General features: G+C 38.5%; 1 protein-coding gene across 2 annotated transcripts in view; it reads right to left on the reverse strand.

Annotated features, from left to right (window-relative positions):
- Positions 1-4,445: 4,445 nt before the first annotated feature.
- Positions 4,446-20,624, reverse strand: part of LOC114653683 (sodium/calcium exchanger 1-like) — a 581,045-nt gene continuing 564,866 nt past the window's right edge. For both annotated transcript variants that reach the window (XM_051932578.1, XM_028804143.2), the window contains one exon: positions 4,446-5,697. In XM_051932578.1, coding sequence (XP_051788538.1) covers positions 5,321-5,697 — 377 coding nt within the window. In that variant the 3' untranslated portion in view covers positions 4,446-5,320. The remainder of the gene's footprint in view (positions 5,698-20,624) is intronic.

A 20,624-nucleotide genomic window follows, 5' to 3' on the forward strand; every position in this document is an offset into this window, starting at 1 on the left:
TTTTCTGTTGAAGACTAAATCTCCATGTAGCTAATAACTATTTTCACAGACACACCTGCACTTATTGGAAAGCTTTGTCAAAGGCTATAATTTAATATCCAAACTAGGAATTTGTAGTGCACTCTGCCTGATGCCTTAAAGACACTTTTAAAGCCTCTGTGGTTACATTAAACATTTAATGTTATTTTAACTGCTATGTGTTAAAGAGTAACTGGAGGTTCACTTAGATGTGGTTCATTACTGCATGCCGTTCTCTGTTTACCCTATTAAGATAGCCTTCCATTCACTTTTTGAACCCCGTCTCCTCCATTATAGTGTGCAGGAAGCCATAACCTTTTCTAGCAGCATCAGGTATAAATCAGGAACAAACACTGGATGGGAGGTCAATCTGCTGCAATATACATTTCTACATATTCACAGCGGTCAGTTAGAGTCACCTGTCAACCTAACTTGAATGCATATGAGAGGGAAAGATCACAGAGACATGAGGAGACCATACAAACTTCATACTGACAACGACTTGGTTGGAGTTTGAACCCAGTCTGCTTGAGCTACCAGGCAATAGTGCTGAGCATCACGTCACAATGCCATCTATGATTTGTATAATGCATACAAATACACAAAGAGACAAAAAACACAGTAAATAACAGATACAAGCATAGTTCAATACAAGCACATATTGCAAAAAGTTTTTGTAAAACCTTTTGGATAAAGCACCCAATAAAATAAATAAATAAACATGTCTCCAGGATCTTAAATGACTCTTTGACTCTCCTAAACACACAGGATCACTCCAAGCTCAGCATGACACGCTCATCTACATCCTCTTAAATTGAACGCAAAGCGGAAATGCTATATTTAGAATAGCTCTTACTTTAATAGCTGCTATGTGTGCATTATGTGTATGTTGCGGCTGAGCAATTGGGGCATTTAAAAGACAACAAAATTTAGAGAGTCAGTCCTGACTCAGTGATTGCAGGTTACATTGTCATCTAGTAAATGCCTCAGAGCTATCAAAACACCATTATACATGGTTCACTTTACAATATTTTAAGCCGTCTCTGACACATAGAACAATTATTCCTGGTTTCACAGACAGCTGCTGTCTCCAAGCAATGGAAAGTCACAGCTAAAAATACTTCTGAAGAGACTCATTTGACATCCAAACTTACGTCTCTACAAATACTGTGGTTTCCTTGATGGCTACATTATTAGCCCACGTTTTCAGAAACATTGCCACACTTTATTAACTAATTAGATCATATAGATGCTTACAACTTGAAGGGAATTTGCAGCCAGGCAATAAACAGGACACGGCTTTGTAACAATAAAGTCCATGGCACAGGCTTTATTTTGGCAACAGAAGTAGCTGGCATGAAGAAGACAAATTTGGTAATCAGAAAAAGACTGCAACCAGGAATGCCTGGTTAACTTTTCCCGGAGTTTTCCCAGACCAAACCCATGCAGTCAGAGCAATGAAAGCTCGACACAGACAGGTAGATCAGTCCCAGGTCCCTTGAGCTGTGAGGCATCAGGATTAAGTTCTGTAACACATATCTCCTTAACTTCAACAGCAAATTCCAGAAAACCTGTTGTTGGCTGAATTAGCATATCCAAGGCCATGGATTTAATTCAAGCGCTTCACAAAACGTAACAAACTAGTCTGGTGTGATGCATTAAACAGGTCAGTGCCTTTACTGATGGCTACCTATATACCACTGCCTTTGTCACAGTCTTGGGCACCTATTGCAAACTCTTGTTTTGTCCACCTACAGCACTATACTGTCTTTTCAAAAAGGAAGTTGGCTCAGCAGAGAGATTCTGTCAAAGTTCCTTTAAAATGTATCAGTTAACAAGCAGATAAATCCTACCTTCAAATGTTATCTGCCATTTAGCCACAGATTTTCTAGGCAGTGGCAGCTTCCTTGACAACTCATGGGAAATGCTTCGCATGTCAGATACGTGCAAATCCATGCCTGGCTCTAATAGCGAGTATTGGTGAAGATATCTATTTTCCATCAATAGTATATGGGACTTTTGCAAAGCTTGCAAAATGACAATCCTGAATGAAGAACTCAAGTATTTATAGCAGAGTAGTTGCTTTTTAAGTAAAGAAAGCCTAAAATGAATACTAAATGCAGTTAAGGATGGATAAATCTATGTCATGCAATCTGAACTCCAAAATAAATAAATAAATAAATACATTGAACGAATCAGTAAAGCACAATGATTTTTATACCCTAATGAAATAAAACCAACACACAGCATACATATTGCTTTTAGCATAAAAGGGGTAATAGCTCTGTTCACAGGCAGGGCCTGTTCACTCAACAAAAACTTAAAAGAATATTGCTTGGCTGACATGAAAATAAATATGTGGAAACAGGAAGGTCTTTCACCTCAGAGTGAGTAGATTAAGCTCCTGCCTTTCCAACTGTACTTGAACAATAACAAATACCTGAACTGGTCTAGCTACAGTAGATGGTCATGTTTTAAGCCTCCCATGCTGGGTCAAAACATTATAAAGGCTCAGATAATAGCTAATAGCAGTTTACTTACACATGGTTGTCTTTGCCAGAAACATTATTGTTAATGTCATAAACGTTCACATTTTTAGTACACACATTATAAAGAAAACTTCAGTGTATTAACTCCACAAGGTTTAGAGTGACTGGCAATAATTTCTACAGCTGCTACTGTACTGTCTTTTTATTTTCTATTGAAAAATACCCACTCATTTTCTAAATCTAATTTTTCCATTACACGGAGGCAGTAATCAGCCATGAACGAGATGTAAGGGCACACCTGAACTCCTACCAAGACAGGTTAGAGTGGCAAATCAACATCGTAGTAAATATGCATATGTTTGGGATGAAGAAGGAAAATGGACTATGCAAACAAAATCAATAGGAACAAGGTGAGATACGGGTCACAAAGCACCACACAGGTCAACATTTACCTTAAAATGAAACATTTTCACACATGTACAGAAACTGCATGTTCAGACTGGACTACCCCCTCCCCACCAAATTTCAACATTCAGTTTTTTTGTTAGTTGTAATAATCATTCAGTTTTTTTGTTAGTTGTAATAATCTGCTCATAAACCATCACTGGCGCTGAGAAATGCTTGACTACAACAATGGTTTTATTCAACATTGGACCTTTATAAGAAAATCTGTGATTTAGCAGTTTTGCATGATTCATGGCTTAGCATTGCTACCAATCCATGATGGCTAAAATATCTCTGAGCACCATTTGTACAGAATCTGTTTTTAGCCAAGAGAGCATTTTACCTTTTTGCTACTTTTCCACTAATACCACAAATAAACGTGAACCAGAATGATAGCCTGGTTCCACATGTTTCCCCAATCTAAGCAAACCCAATAAAGAAGACATTACTTGCACATTAGGCTTAAACACAGGGCATCTGAAGACATGGGAGTGCTTACTCCTGTGGTAACTCTTCTTTTTGCTGCATTCTTGTTTTATTATTTTCTCAATACTTCTTTACACTGCACATCAAGCCCATTTCTACTCCTGTTTCTTTGTCATTTGCTGGAATACCTTCTTATGGTGGATCAAAGTTTCCAAGTTTTTAAAGAAAGTCCAGAGTAACAATAGTTTGAATACAGCCCGAACACATGGGCTGAAACTAAAGAGTAACCACAACGTTACCATGGCTTTAATAAAACGATTACCATCAATGCAGATTTCCATGCACAGAAAAGGAACCAAACAAGTCACAAGATTTTGCGGATTCTTTTATACCTTTCTAAACGTTAGTGGACATAAAGTCTGGTTCAACCTGATTTCTTCTTTTCAGTGGAAAAGCAGCATTACAGGAACTCCTGATAATGAACACTCCCTTTTTGGTGGAATAATGGGTCTCTCCATAGTTAGACCACACCTTTTACTGTGTCATGCACTAATCATTAACAATCATTCACAGAAACAAAGCATTGTGCCTTTTTCAATATACAAGCATGCACATCTTTACAATACAGGCCTTCTTAGGCTACTTTGCGGTCATAATATACAAGTCCAGGTCAGTCTTGCAAAGTTGTCCAGTGCACAGATTTGCAGTTGTACACTGTGGTCCACATATCTTCAGTTTCAAAAGTATTTCAGATATGCATAGAAGAGGGGCATTTAATATCTGTAACTACACTTTCAGTGTTTGAGTTCCAGATGAAAAGCTTTAAATGAAATGTGTGAAAAGTATCACATTTGTTCCAGGCATCATGCCCCAGTTTTCAGATATGATTTCCTGGTAAGTATATGGAAGCATGAAAAGGCTTAATCTAACTCTTAAGAGCAAACCATGAAACACTTGGACCTAATCTGTTAGATTTTCACAGCTGGCTTATAAGTAAAAAAAATACTCTAATGTCTGAATCCTGCTGGTGTAAACCCTCTTCAGTACTCCAGAGGTCTGTGAGCCATATTTAGAAACTTTGAAAACAGAAAGAAATATAATACATGGAAGAGAGGTAATAAATGCTAGCATTTTAAATACTTGTATTTTTGACTAAATGCTGACATACATTTAGTACTGAAAAGGGTCAATGCAGCAACTATCTTACTACTAAATTTCCAAAAACAAAAAAAAGAAAAATAAATAAAACGTGGAGAACAAGGAAGTCTGTGCTGACGGAAGTTACAAATGTGCTGGAAACTACCTTGGGACTGGAATGACAGACTTTATTGTAGGTGAATGAATGCAGCAGACCTTCTGACTTTTTCAGCTGAACCAACTGGAGAAGAGCAAATCATATATGAACACAGCTTCTGTCTGCAGATCTTCACCGTACAGTTGAACACTGAGACCCATGTTTCTTTTTCTTTTTTGGCCAAGATGAGGAAAGAAAATGTAATATTAAAAAGAAATATATACTGTATATTCATAGAATTAAATTTGATACATGTCTGTAGGAAAATGGGAGAAAACTATTCTTATTATCCACGATTTTCACAGACAAACAGAATAACTCCGTCAGCATCTTCCTCTGCTTAAGTGTTTGATCCATGCCATCATAATTAGTCCACCACAGGATTCACTGCTGAGTTGACGTAATGACATAATTATATTTACATCAAAACAGTAATTAGCTGGAGATTCTTGGAACAGTCCAGAAATTAACCACCATTAGTATGAGAGTGTGTGATTGTCCATGGACAGTCCTTAGCTAACATAGGGTTAGCAAGGTGAAGAACAGTCCACTGGTGGCTGTGGACTTTGTACATGACCTACTCATGTGTAAATGGCTAATTAATGTTCAGACACACATTAGGGAGATTGAGGGAAAGAGGAAGAGGCAATCAGAATCCTTGTATGTGGCAATATGCCTCAAGGGAAGCCAGAAGGATGTACATAAGCCAGAGAAAGACAAAAAGTAGAGTGGTGAGGATTTTTGCAGTCCGAGGTCCCCCTAACTCCCCCCCAATGGATGGCCTCCGTCGGTAGATGAGAACAGCCACATTAATAAAGGCGAAGATGGTAAACAGAGTGACAGAGAATGCCAGGTTTCCAGGGTTCACATTGAAAACAGCACCTTTGCTTTTCCAATATACTGCTGCTATTGTCCAGGCTACTCCAATCCCCAGGAAAACATTGACAGCATTGCTACCTGTTACATTTCCAATAGAAGCATCTGCATACTGGTCTTGGATAGCAGCGACTTTGCTGGCGAAAGTATCTATGGGAATAAAAAAGAAAAACAGTGCAAAGATGAGTAAGTACGACATTAACATTGTGCCTTATACTAAATATCTAATAAGTTTATAGCGTCGTTAGTTTTATGTGTAAAAAGAACAGTGAAATTCTAACTTGCATGTGCCAATCAACATGATTGGAGAGCATAACAGCCTCAAAATGTTGTGATGGATGGCCGGGACGCCCCTTTGGCACTGAATCTGGGGGAACAGCCATGGGCTGCAGACTATGTCTCCCGGAATGCTTGGTGGCAGCCCCCCTGGGTTGCATCAGAGCCACAATCCTGGAACACCGGAGCTTAGTCCTGTTGGGCTCCGTGCCACCACCAGGGGGAGCTGCACGGCTTCCTCAGCCCGTGTGGGCTGCGATGCAGTCACACCCGGAAATGCAGCCTGAAGTAGGTCAATGAGCACCTGGAGCACTTCTGGGGGTGCTATAAGAGGAGCCTGTAGCCACTACTCTAGGCGCCAGAGTCGGGAGGAGGAAGAGGACGAAGCTGCCAAGATGGGTAGAGGAAGAAAAATATTTTGGATTTGTTTTGTGTGGTGCTTTGTGGGACCGTGCTGTAGCTGAGGGACACGGGGAAGACGTGACCTCCCAGCAGAAGAAAATAAATCTTTTTGTTTTATTTTGACCTGTGCCTCCGTTGTCAGTCTGTGTCGGGTCAGGCGCCTATATAGTGCCTTTCACAATGTCTATCTTTCATACCTTGAAAATTTTACCAGAATATGTTTGTCATTACCAGTGCAAGTCAAACTCAATAAAACATCAAAAGATATCAAAACAATCTATATAAAGTACATCTTAGAGCAGATACAGTACAGTATATTAGCTGTGAGTTACAAATTATCATTCCATCTATTATGTGCAAATGAGCACATGACAATACACACATTTACTAATGTCACACTAACTCACTTTGGATGTTTCATGGTTTATGGTTTATCAATAACATAAATAAGTAAAGAAAAAGAAAATATTAGTTGTGATGACCCCGTGACCCTGTGTTAGGATATAGCGGGTTGGATAAAGGATGGATGGATAGTTGTGATGACACTAATTTATAATTAGATACAGTATTGAGCATCTTCTTAGTTTATACCAGTTGAACTAATCAGGTCAGTTGTTGCAGCATTATAATTGTACTTTAATATAATGTAAAGTCCCATGTTGTTACAACTCTCCTGATGTGAAGGCCAGAATCACAGAGAGGAAGCATAATGAAACAAAAGTAGTAGAAAATCAAATCAAATGAAGAATTAACAAAAAAAAACAAAAAACATTAAGCTACTAAGGACCAACTGAAACAAAATAAAAACAGAAAACTCTTTAGTTATTGAAGTCCAAAGCAAAAACCTAAAATTAAGTAATAAGTACAACCAAAGAGTCAAAAGCCAAAGAATCTTCCAGATAAAATAATTACCAGAGAGAAAGCTCAAGATTTACAAAACAACTGCAAATACGTTGAAGAGACAGGCACAATAGTAAAAGTACAAAAGAAAAGTGGAAGAGTAAGCGCAAAGAAACTAAACTACTGTCACTGTGGCAATAGAGGTCTTAAACAGTCCCCTCAGGTGGCCGCAGCACTGGAAAGTCCTAATTTCAGTAAAATGCCCTGTCCCTGCAGAAACAGAAAACAATTTTAGGTTGTGGACCAGGTAAGAATGACAAACCCAAAAATTATAAAGAAAAACAAAAGCAGGGGCACTACTGTAACTCTAACATAAACGTATTTTCATGTGTCTCCATGGGTTTTTCTGGCACTTCTAAAATATATGCGCCTCAGGTTAACTGGTAGTTATAAACTGGATAGAGTGTGTGACAGGATAAATAAATGTACCAGTGGGTCCTGGAAGAACTAGCTTCCTCTACAGATTTTCTGCCTGCTTTGCATGTTACAGTATTGGGAAAGGTTCCAACTTTCATGACCCTGTGTAAGAGCCATTTTCCTAGTTATATAAGATTCATAAATATTTTACTAGATGACAAAGCATAATCTATGGGAGGTTCCTAAAACCCCCATAAGTAGAATTGTATTGGTATATTCTTGCCATTTCTAATAGCTTTGAGTAAACATTATTCTCCAGTTAGTGACAGCCTTGCCATGTGTAAGTTATAGAAGGCATACGGTTTTAAACGTGACCGTGCCTGTGCACATGCCTATGTGCTTATGGGCCTATGGGCTTTTGAGTGTGTAAAGTAACTCGTAAAACAGCACTTATTTAAGTGCAGAACCATACACTTATAGTGTACATAAGAAGTTAAGAACCTTTAAGTATAGAAGAAGTAAAGAACTTTTAAGTACAGAAATAACTAAAGTTCCTCAAGAAAAGCTAAGTTTAGACAAGATATATTTTTCTTCTTTTTGCTTTTTATTCTACATGTGTAACTATTTTTTCTCTTATTCTTGTGTGGATTACTTGCTTTTAATTTTCACTAAATAATTTTAAAACAAACTTTTGGACTGATTTCTTTCGACACGCGTTTTACCTGTGCTTGATCTCGCCTTATGCTTCGGCAGCTACACCCTGTTTTGGATTAAGCAGGTTTTCAATGTTATGTAAAGCCCTCATGGCAGTTCAATGTCATTTTACAGTTCCGCACAGTCAGAGGAACAGACACAGTGCTCTCACCTGTCCCTGTTATTTTGGGAGCAAACCCATTTCTCTGTGGTACCCATCACAATATCAAGCAGAATGCATCGTTTCACACATTTGTAGGTACAAACAATTGTGGCATTTAAAGAAATGCACATCTGAGGCACAAACCTTTTTACACACAGTATAATGACAGCTAGGATCAAATTGTAAAGTCATGCTGTTGAAGTGGATGCCCTGATGTTTTTCAAGCAACAGCTTGATAATCAAATCAATAAGCTATTAGCTGTCGAAATAAGAAATGCTTTAGGTGTAACCTTCTCATTAAAGCAGAGTAATTCAAATGTCAATGCATTCAGACCAGCAGCTGGTTTCCTCTTCTAGAGAAATCTATATGAATCTTCTTTGTTTTTCCAGTGGTAAGTATGCAACTAACTTCTTCGAAAAAAGTCCAAAAAGAAAAAAATCTTATAGTTCAACTTTCTGCTTAATTTGTTGATTCCCTAACTAATAGTAGTAACTTGTGTCACTGTGTTCCACCCAGGAAGACAAGCCTGTCACCTTCAGAAATCTTACCAATATCTCAAGGTCCACCTCCCTGATGCCTTGAATTTTAAATAATGTAATAACTGAATAACTGGTATGAGTCTTATGCACACTGTCTCACAGCTCAGGATTCTGTTCTTGGTCCAGTTACTCTCTTCCACTTTTCTCTTTAATTATTAAAACTTTAACTGCCAGTATGCTGGCTCTGTGCTATTGAGAGAATGCATGTAAAGAAATCTGTCTTGTGATGGGCTGGCATCTTGGCTTCAGCCAAGAGCCCAGTGCTGAAAAGGTAGACTTATGCCTTGTGAGAAACTACCAGTTACCTTTGTCACAGATGGCCGGGGTCCTTGTCCAGCCGGGATGCCTCTTCACTGTATGGACCGGGGGAACAAGCCTGGCCAGGACAGTACCTCCCCTGGAATGCTAGATGGCAGCCCCTCTGGGTTGCAGCAGTGCCTAGGACTCCTGCAGGGCTTCATGGGAGTTGGAGTTTGGTGAAGCCCTGTTGGGATCTGAGGGCGCCGCCATGGGGTGCTGTAGCCTCTGCTGAGCCCAATAGAGCAGCTCTTCCACCACACCCGGAAGTGCTGCCGGAATTAGGTTTTGAAGCACCTGGAGCACTTCCGGGTGCATTATAAAAGGAGCCAGCAGCCACCACTCCAGGAGCCAAAGTCGGGAGGAGGGAGACGAAGCTTGCCGGAGAGGAGTAGTGGAGAAAAGTAAAGAGAAGAATTGTGTGGTATTATGCTTGTGGGACTGTGTTGTGTACTCGTGGGAACGGGGAGGATGTTCTCTACGAGGGCAGAAAAAGGAAATAAAAGTCCTGTGTGCTTTGAACTTGTGTCCTGCATCTGTCTGTGTCAGGCCTCACTTTTATACTTACAACATATCATATCATTCATTGGGAAAAAAATAATGGTGGAGGGGTAGTGGCAGTGGAGGATAGTGCTTGGCTCACAATCTCAGTTTGATAACAAGCCTTTTCAAAACAGGTGCAATTATAAGGAGTTGTAGGCAGCGGAGTAAACAAAGAGTGGGATGGCCCGTTAAAAGCGTGGAAGTTCAATGTTAAATGTCACTGTGTAAAAGCAAAAGCAGTTTTTAAAAGCAGTACAGAAGCATGATTCTTTATAAATTGATTCAAGTGTAAAATGTTGGTCTATAAACTGTAAAGGTTGTCAGTCCAATCCCCAAAACTAAATGGATCATTACGTGATCCCCCCCAAGTAAGTCATTTCTCTGCCTGTGTAAAAATCTGATAACAATGACATCATATTTACACATTAATTCATCTAACATAAAGTCAAGATGAACTTTATTATTCAACAAATAAACAAATAATTGTACTGCTCGCTTTGCTCGCCAGCCCTCGTGGGCATCTTACGACTGAGTCACCTGAAGGATGCCGGGGCGCTCCTCCATTACAGAATGCGATTCTATTTAAAGAGATTGTATACTGAAGATTATGCGGGGCTAGGGAGATGGTTAGTTGTGTGAAGGATCAGGAGCCAGACTATACGTCCCCCGGGCCACAAGGGGGCAACCGGCCTGGATAGTGTGGGGACCCATGGGGACAGAGCGTGGAGGCTCAAGCCCATTGGGATTTGTGGCCACCGCCAGGGGGCACCCCGAGCCTCATAGAGCCTGGGATATCTGCACTTCTGCCACGCCTGGGAGGGTTGATGAAGAACCTTCCAGGGACGCCCGGAGTACTTCCTGGTGCTCATGCGGCACTTCCGCAACACCAGGAAGTGCCACCGGAAGAACGTCAGCGAGCACCTGGAGCACGTCCGGGTAACTATAAAGGGGGCCGCCTTCCTACAGTCGAGGAGCTAGAGTCGGGAGCTGGAGGTGGACGAAGCTCCAGCGACAGGAGGAAGAGAGGTGGCCCAATGACATTTAAAGGACTGTATTGGAGGGTGTTTGTTGCTGGAGCACTGTGTGTGGTGCAGGACTGCTTCATGTGTGTAAATAATTTAATAAACCATGTGTGGCATTCGACATCCGGTGTCTGTCTGTCTGTGGTCGGGCTGTCATAGATAGAAAATCATTCATTTGAATATTTCACTATAACTGTCTATTCTAAATACCAATCATCTTATATAATAAGCTACCGTGGCTGTCCTTTTGTCTGTCCATGATTTTAAATCACCTGTAGCTCGCAAACAGTTTGAACTATTGACCTGAAATTTGGTACACATATACTACGTGGTCTCTACTGTCCTATTTCGAGGTGATGATTTTTGTTACTCTTTTTATTTTTATTTTATTTTACTATAGAATCAATTCTCGGCAGCGGCCAGCAGGGCAGCAGTGTGGTGCATGTGAACGGGCACCATTCTCATTCCCTTCCACCTTTGCCGTCACTTCCTGTACCTCTTCATATCTTAAATCATTCTTGAGGCAGATTGAACACTTAAGTGCCAGCTTAAGTGAAAAATTAAGAAAAACGTACTAAGTGATTGAAACACAAACACTGACTTAATCAGTTTTAACACTAAAAGATGCCCACGAAAGAAGAGAAGAAGCGGACGCTAGCGTGGAGAAAAGAAGAGCTGCTCAGAAAGCAGCATGCGCATCAACCTCTGAGCAAATGAATGCTAAACTTACAGAGAAAGAGGATGAAAACTAGGAATGCTCAAGTCAAGTGTATTCACCGCATGTTATCGTGCAGTCTGCCTTTACTGGTAAATAATAAAACATAGTAAAAAGTAAAAGTAAAAAAGTAAACATAATAAAAAGTAAATAAAGAATTATATTACATTAACGCCTTGTCAAAAACAACACTATGAATTACTTCATCCTTTAACTTTTTTCATTTCTGTTTGCATATTGTTTGGGATATTTTTCTCTCTTTCGTTTATTGGACGATTCTCTTTATTCTCGATTTTTATTAAATACAGCTGTTTTTTGTTCATTTTCTTTTTTTGACATTCATTACCTGCTCTTGTCTCTCTTTTGCTATCGCAATCTAAAATTTACATTCTTGAACAGATAATTTGCTTTTCTGCCTTGCCATTATAACTGACAGCATTGAAGTGTGAGTTAGTGCTGAGAGTGTCACGGGGTGGTATAGAAAAAGGATGTGTGCAGTAGGAGCAATGATTGGGTGAGCGGTGTGGTGGGGAGTGGTCAAGACTGAATAACGCGGACACAACAGAAAACTTTTTTAATATAATAAAGAGATATAATGGTATTTACAGTAGAATGCAACTTCTCTGCTTTCATGAATCCTCAGTACCCTTTTATTTTTTCATTTGAAAACTCTCTTCCTACCAAGGGAGAAACAAATGCAGTCAATGCTATTCCATCCACAGGTTTCACTCAGTCCTTTCGCATACATATTGGGCTAATTTACAAATTATCATTAAACCTAACCTAACCTGTGAGGGAAGCAAGAGAAGTAGTAGTAGTAGTAGAAGTAGAAAAATTGTAGTATTGTCATATATGCAGGAGTACAGTGAAATTTTAATCTTGCATGTCCAACCAACACACAATATATCCGTTCTCTCCAGTGCATGATAAACAAGAATGGATTAAAATATAGTGCCTTCAGAAAGCATTTATACCCCTTCACGTTCTACTCAGTTTTTTATGTTGCAGCATTATGCTAAAATTATTTAAATTAATTTTTCCCTCATAATGTAAAACACTCCCTACAACAGCGTGATAAAGCAAAAACAAGATTTTAGAATATTTTCAAAATGCATTAAAAATAAAAAACTGAAATATCACATTGACACAAGTTTTCAGACCCTTTACTCAACACTATGGTGAAGCAACTTTGGCATCTATTTAGGCACAGAGTCTTCTCGAATAAGATAGGACAAGCATTACAGAATTAAATTTGTAGAGATTTTCTGACATTCTTCTTTGCATTTCCTCTCAAGCTCTCTCAGGTTGGATGGAGACCCGGTATATCCAGAGTTGTTTGTTTGGGTTCAATTCTAGGATCTGGATGGCCTACTCAAGAACATTCACAGAGTTGAGCCTAAGCCAGTCTCTCCTGTGTTGTTTTTGCTTTGTGCTTAGGGTCATTATCCTGTTGGAATGTAAACCTTTGGTCCAGTCTGAGGCTCAAAGCATTCTCGAGCAGGTTTTCATTAAGGATATCACTATACTTGGCTCCGTTTAGCTTTCCCTCAAGCCTGACTAATCTTCTAGTCACTGCCACTGAAAAACAACCCCACAGCATAACACTACCACCATCACGCTTAACTGTTGAAATTGTACAGCACAAGTGATAAGTGGTGCTCAGTTTCCTCCAGACGTGACAGTTAGAATTGAGGTCACACAGTTCAGTCTTGGTTTCATCAAACTAATGTGTCTTGTTTCTCATAGTCTGGGAATCCTTTAGGTGCCTTTTTGAAAACTCATTAGTAATTAGTTGTTTTTTTTAATTAGAGGGCTTTTATATGTCATCAGGCCACTCTGCCAATTGGAATGGTGGTTGTTCTTCTGGACATTTCTCCCATTGCCACAGAGGTTCAAAGTCAGATTTCAAAGGTTATAGCAAACGGTCTGAATACATGTGTCAATGTGATATTTTAGTTTTTGACTGGTAATAATTTTGCAAAAAAATCCTAAATATTCTGTCTTTGCTTTGACACTCTGTGGTATTGAATATTATTTTCATGAAGGACAATTTTAGCATAAGGCTGTAACATGACAAAATGTGATAAAAGCAAAGGGGTCTGAATACTCTCTGAAGGTACTTTATATAACTCCATTTTGCTTAATAGAAAACACAAATCAGCGTATTTGATATAGAATATCCAGCTCACTGCAATTTTGTAAGCTGTACTGCATTTATAATAAAATACTGACTCATTCTTAAGCTGTATTGCCCGTTCAAATTTGGCAGGAAACTTCTAGTTTTTAATATGAGCAATTCATTAGCTACTTGGACCTGACTCACCATCAACTGAAGAGCTCTATTTCAAAAGCTGTATAAATCAGCTCTGTGCCACTAACAGTCTCCAAAAACCCGGGGGACAAAGATTTCTCCTCATTATAGTCTAGCAGAACACACCAAAAAAATCAAAGCTGAAACTACCAAGTTCAGAAAAAAAATTCATCTCCAAGCATTAGGTATTGTGAATAACAGTCAAACTGATCGTATGACTGCCATCCTTGATACAAAGTCAGAGTGTCTGTGTTCATCCTCTTTGTATATTTTATTTCCTAAATTAGTGTTACTTGCAAAGGAAACATAAAAAACAATTCCAGTGCATATGCTGACATGAAAAGAAAATCTAAACATCACACAGATATCTGAACTTTGGTCACTGCGGCTGTGAGGCAGCATCAATACCTATTCTGCCACCTTACTGCCTCCCATCTGAGCCTTTTATCTTAAGAGTGCCTAAAATCAGATAAAAACCATCGCTCTACCTTGGGAACTATAAGGCTAATGAGCTAACCTAAAGGAATCCACTTATGAATGCTGGCCACGTCCTCATATAAGACACTACTGGGGTGCAGCTTGACAGCTAACACTGTTTAAAATGACCCTAATTAGGCTGCTAATTGCCACATGCAAAAAAAACATACTGGTCATCAAGGCTATTTATCATTAAAGTGCATTCAAGTGGGTGAACTACTGTACTATAAGAGGAAAGATAAGACAAGCAGCAGAAGCAGGTGGGGCTGAAAAAGAAAAAAAGATTAAAAGGTAGCCTCGAAGTGACAGTTGGGAAGGCATGTTTACATAGGGGGTCTTCTAGCCAGTGTATTGCAAGCCTCCTGTTTCAAAATGGTATACAAGTAGGTCACTTAGAGGTAGGCATTACGCTTGGGAAACTAGCCCAAAGCTTTTGAATAAAAGCTGGAATTTATCCACTTTATGTCTGTTCTTGCCACACGTTTCCCTGTCACAGAGGGGAGAAGGTGGGTTGATCATGTTATCCATTATTTCATAGTTAAATAACCCAACATGACCATTAATCTCTGTAATGTTTTATGAACTAAAGATTATAAGGGGCTTCACTTGTCACTTTATATGCTATTCTGACATCAAATCTGATTGGTGCTTCTCTGTAAAAAGTCTGCAAATTCAAGCAAGCTGGTTTTTAACACTAAAATTACGAAAGCCTACGAAAAAACTTGTAAACCCAGTCCACCTTAAATCCGCTCACACCTTTCTGTCAGCGTCTTTTGTCTTGTAAATGCGTTGATAATTGCAAGCAGCCAGCAGCCTACTATCCCATTCTTCCACCACAGCAGAAACGGCAAAAATTGCTTTCCCAGCTCAAGCCTTGTTTATCTGGGAGTGAGGTACCATGGTGTAAATAATATATCGTTATTTGGAACACAAGCATTTCATGTGTGTTCCATCTCTACAAAGATGTATGTAAGTGTAGCATGACAGAAATGTTGAACACATACCTAAAAGACAAAACTTTTTCATATTTTGGTACTAACAACAAAATTTTTACATGAAGTGTATAATGTGTGATGCCTGAAGTCCAAATATCAAATAAGCACTTTCACAAAAGGTACAAATATAACAAAACAAGTGCGCTTTTATTCATTTTATTGTTGTTAGTACTAAAACATGAAAAAAGTTCTTTTAGGTATATGTTCAACATTTCTGTCATCCTACGTGAAATGCATGTGTTCCAAATAACGATATATTATTTACACTATACAGTTCCTGGTACTCCACTAACAGATAAACAAGGCTTGAGCTGGGAGAGCGATTTTTGTGGCGGCGGGAGGATGGGATAGTAGGCTGCTTGCACTTATCGACAGATTTACAAAACAAAAGATGCTGACGGAGACGCGCAAATGGATTTAAGGTGGGTCGGGTTTAAGAGTTTTTTCGTAGGCTTTGGTAATTCTAGTGTTAATAAGCCTTTCTCCCTGGTGAACTAATAGCTTTTCAGTAAGCTGCTGCCCCATGGATGACCAACCTACAAGCTGCAAAGGAAACAATGCTGTAGTAAGACTGACAGTGGATAGTTTTGACATTGTTTCTTCTCATTAGCTCTGTTTTTCTATAAAAAATAAAATCCTTTTACTAAGAATGATTAATTCTCTGGTGTTTATGCCTACTTTTAGAATTAATTTTATATATGGGAAGAATCTAAGCTTGAAATTACTTTTCACATAAGTGCCTAATGACAATGACACAATGTAAAGTCATAAATCTGCTCTGCTTTCTAAGGACATCGCCTATAAATGGTTATGTCGGGAATAATTACAACATGTATTTGTGACAATGTGGGCGGATTTCAAAAAAAAAAAAAAAACAGCCCGCTGCTGTGAAAGCCTGTAGGCTATGACATCCAAAAAGCAGGCAAATATAGTACTGATGTCAAAGGTGTATGAATCAAAAGGTCAGTGATGGCACAATGTGTTTTCTGCATTGTCTTCTGCACTATCACTACAGAATGCATACTTCATGAAAGAAGAAATGTTTTAGGTTTGCTCACCCCACTTTCAAGCCATACATGTTTTACAGTAGGCCTGTTCTGGGCTATTTGAAAATGAGACTGACTCCTGAAATTGACCTATGATTTTAGTGGACAACACATACTGTTGTTGTATGGATAGAAGAGAAGAGCTGCACTCAAAAAACTTGCAAAAAGACAATTTCCCTTCAGGGACTAATACAGTGTAACAAATATCAAAATACAAAAAAAAAATAGAATGATCAAAAGAGACAGTCTTTTAGAATATGTATTGCTATGTAACACAAAAAAAGCCTTTGTTAAACTCTTGTTATATAGATAGAGACTCCTACTGGCTCACCTGGAAGCCCCAACTTGAAAGTTGTCACTGGTGCTTGATAAATGTCAATAAGACCAAACACAGCCATTACTAAATTCTTGGTCCATAGTGACTAATAATGTAGATATGATATAGCCAGTAACTGATCTGAATTGTTGTCATTGGTGCCTTGCCTGATCAAACAAAGCCATTTTAAGTACCTGTTCATGCCAGTAACTAACCAAGAAAGGCCCAATAAGCAGCCTCTACTCTAAAGTATTGTCCATGGTGCTTTGTAGGTATTATTAAGAGCAAACATGACCATTGTAAAGATTTTGGTGTACAGTGATCCCTCGCTATATCGCGCTTTGTCTTTCGCGGCTTCACTCCATCGCGGATTTTAAATGTAAGCATATGTGAATATATATCGCAGATTTTTCACTGCTTCGCGGATGTCTGCGGTCTACAGTACGTGTGCTTCCTCAGTTGATTTGCCCATTTGAATTCAAACAAGGGACGCTATTGGCGGATGGCTGAGAAGCTACCCAATCAGAGCACGCGGTTAAGTTCCTGTGTGCTGCTGATTGGCTCAGCAACGGAGTGCTGCATTAACCAGGAAGTCTAATCTCACTCATTCAGAATTAATGCACGTTACTGCTAATGCTTCAGGATTGCAGAAAAGGTAAAAATTTTGGATATGTTGAAGGAAGGAAACAGCTTCATCACTGCAGGACACAATTACAGCATCAATGAGTCCACGATTCTTTTTATTTAAAAAGGAGGAAAAGCATATAAGATCTACGGCCGCAGTGTCCTTTAATCAGGGAGCAAAACGAGTTGCAAGTGGACATGATAAGGCAGTAGTCTGGATGAAATCTGCTTTAGGGATTTGGATTGAAGAGTGATGGAAGAAGAACAACGGCGGTGCTAAACAGTCGCCTGAAGAGGCTCCTTTAGAAGAGCTGTAACGCTATCCTTTGTTGTGCAGTAAAATTAAACTCATCGTTATCGGACAAGTCGTCGTGTCATTGTTGGTGAGTAACCATAATTAATTATTTACGTACAGTACTTATTACATGTACATAGTTTAGTGTTGCTGTACACACATTTTACTGTATACAATTTTTCTTGTATTGTACGTATTTATTGCTGGTGGCCTGTCTGTTGTAATGGCTGTAACGTATTGATATCGGAGATGCTCGATATCTTTAAAATAATATTTAGGTTTTACTGTATGTAAACTGTGTTTACATACATAATTTCAGTGAATCTTACCTAATATCTAAGAGAATACAAAAGCTTTATGCTGTATAACTGTGCGTGAAATGTTTATAATAGTGTGGGAGAGTTTATAAGGGCTTAAAATATATAAAAATAACCATATAAACATATGGTTTCTACTTCGCAGATTTTCTTATTTCGCGGGTGGCTCTGGAACGCAACCCCCGCGATGGAGGAGGGATTACTGTATATTGTAGAAGTAAGAGACTTGCAGGTTCACTATAGATAGCCCATATTCAAAGTCATTGTTCTTGTTACTTATCAAGACCAGTAAAATACATTTTTTGGTCTTGCTTTATGACAGTAACTAACCAATAATTTCACAATATGTAACACCTACTGTAAATTGTCTTTTAGCAATTTGTAAGTCATATTAAGACCAATCAAATAATTTGTCAAAAAGTCTTGTTACACAGCAGTAAGTGACTAACAGATGCCCTGTAGGTAACCTGAACCTATACTGCTGTCATTGGACCTTTGATTGTCTGTTTGAATAGTAGAAACTAAGAGATGTACCTAAGATAAACTGATTCTAGGATTCATCAGTGCTTTATGAGTTTTATTAAGAACAAACACAGCCATTGTTTAGGTTTGCTATAAAACAGTGACAGACTAACATAGGTGCTATATGTAGCTCCAATTATAAAGCACTACCAAAATATTAGGGCAATTAAATTGTGGCCATCATCATAATAACTTCAAAATGCTTATTTTTTCTGCTAGTGAAATGAAAGTTGCTTGAGTAGAACAAGGACAAATGTAAAAAGAATGCACCATATTCTTTTCATTTTCATTTTGATTTTAATGCAGTAGCACAATTTATGAAAGTAATATAAAACAGACCTCTGAGAGAGAGTAAGCCTAGCAATAACAGTGTGTCATGCTCACCTTGTCTTTGCTCAGTTTTGATTATGAGAAGTTTGCTTTGGTTCATTAGTTTTCATATAACCCTTATTTCTCATGAAAGTAAACAAAAGGAGACTACAAATAGACAATACTCCATATTGGCAATTTAATCATCAAAATTAAAGCTTTCCCAGGCATCCTGCAGCATACCGGTATGTTAAATATTTTAAACTTTCAATTTCGCTATAATGAAGTGGAAACAATTTATTCTGTTCTGAATTGTTTATTAGAGAAAGCTACAGTATTTACTTGTTATAATGTATTTGAAAAATTCTGTAAAGCCTATGGTCCCCAAGCTACAAAATAACCACACATTCTTAAAGTATCTGCCCTAGACAAAGGACACAAATGGGGAAAAAACGTAGCATACTATGCATTCGTAAATAAGTAAAGACGACAAAAAAAAAAAAAGAAAAAAAAGCCCAATGCTCTAATCTCAAAATGAAAAGCAGCCATAAAAACACATGCTGGTTATTTTATGACAGGGCAGTCCAGCTACTTGCCAAATGTGATCACAGTTCATACTGTGACTAATAATATTTTGAATGCATATATCATCAACTAATCTATTCCTTTACTAATAAGATGGATTGTTTTGAGAATTACAGAGTAATGGCTAACTGAAAGTGAATGTGATGACAGTAGCTTGTGTGATGTGGTTACACAATGGTTAACACTACTGCCTCACAGCCCAGAGAGAATGAGCTCCAATCATGGCGTTGTCAGTAACTGTTCAGAGTTTACACTGTTCGTGTGTATTTGCTTCAGCTACTCCATTTTTTCTCAAACATACCAAAGACATGTGTGTTAGGTGATTCTAAACGGGCCAGTTTTGGATTTGTGTGATTGGGACCCTCTCCAGAGGTAATTCCTGACTTTTCGCCTAGGATGATGGAATAGACTCCTTCATCCTCAGACTTATAAATGGATTAAGCAGGTTTTAAAACAGATGGATCTAAATCAGCAGCTATATGTCCATCAGAAACATGGACGAGAAAAGGTGTAGTGCTGCACATGACCAATAGTTTTGAGGCTCAAGAGGTCCATGGAGAAGAAGGAGAGATCTGTAAGTTAAAAGGGTGCAAAACTTACTTAACATCATCTTATTAAATGAACTGAGATGTAAACACGGCAAACAAGATCACAGTGTCATTGCAATTAACTTCATCTGTTCAAATATTTGCTTTTGACAAATCAAGGCTTCTTCAGTCAGCTTGTCTCACATCCAAAGTAGCTGAATAGATCATTTATTTTAAGATAGAGAAACAGATAAAAGAGTAGTAGTGATGACTAAATAATAAAGTGAGAAAGTGACATTATAAATACCCATTAAAGCAAAACTCTATAATTTGTGGAATATAGCCATTCACCAAGAACATACAAAGTACCCTAAAAACACTCATAACTACAAAGAATTGAAAGTGGTTTAATTTTTAATAATTAGCAGTTCTGCTTAAACTAAATTTATTTCCATACGTTCTTATTCTAAATCCATCTTGGGCAATAGAATCTGATATTTTGCCATGTATTTGTCACACTTTGTTACATGAAGCGGCAGTAATGAACCTTCCCATGGGAGATTATGAAAAAGAAGGAGAAGAAGAAGAAGAAAAAGAAGAAGAAGAGGAAGAAGGTATTTGGTGTTCAGACTGTGTGAAGTGGGGACCATCAGAAATGCAGTAGGTTACCATGAACAAACAGGATGTATAGTATAAGTGTAAGTACAGGCCCAAAGCACCACAGTTTAAATTGGAACTCAGAGCACAGGATAAACCCCATATGCAAAAAAGCAATAAATATGTTCCATAATTAAAAGGGAGGAACAACAAACTCCATGTGACTCAGGTAGGCTGTTCAGATGTTG

The sequence above is a fragment of the Erpetoichthys calabaricus genome, chromosome 1 (genome assembly GCF_900747795.2).
Source record: "Erpetoichthys calabaricus chromosome 1, fErpCal1.3, whole genome shotgun sequence".
In the NCBI taxonomy this organism is placed as follows: Eukaryota; Metazoa; Chordata; class Cladistia; order Polypteriformes; family Polypteridae; genus Erpetoichthys; species Erpetoichthys calabaricus.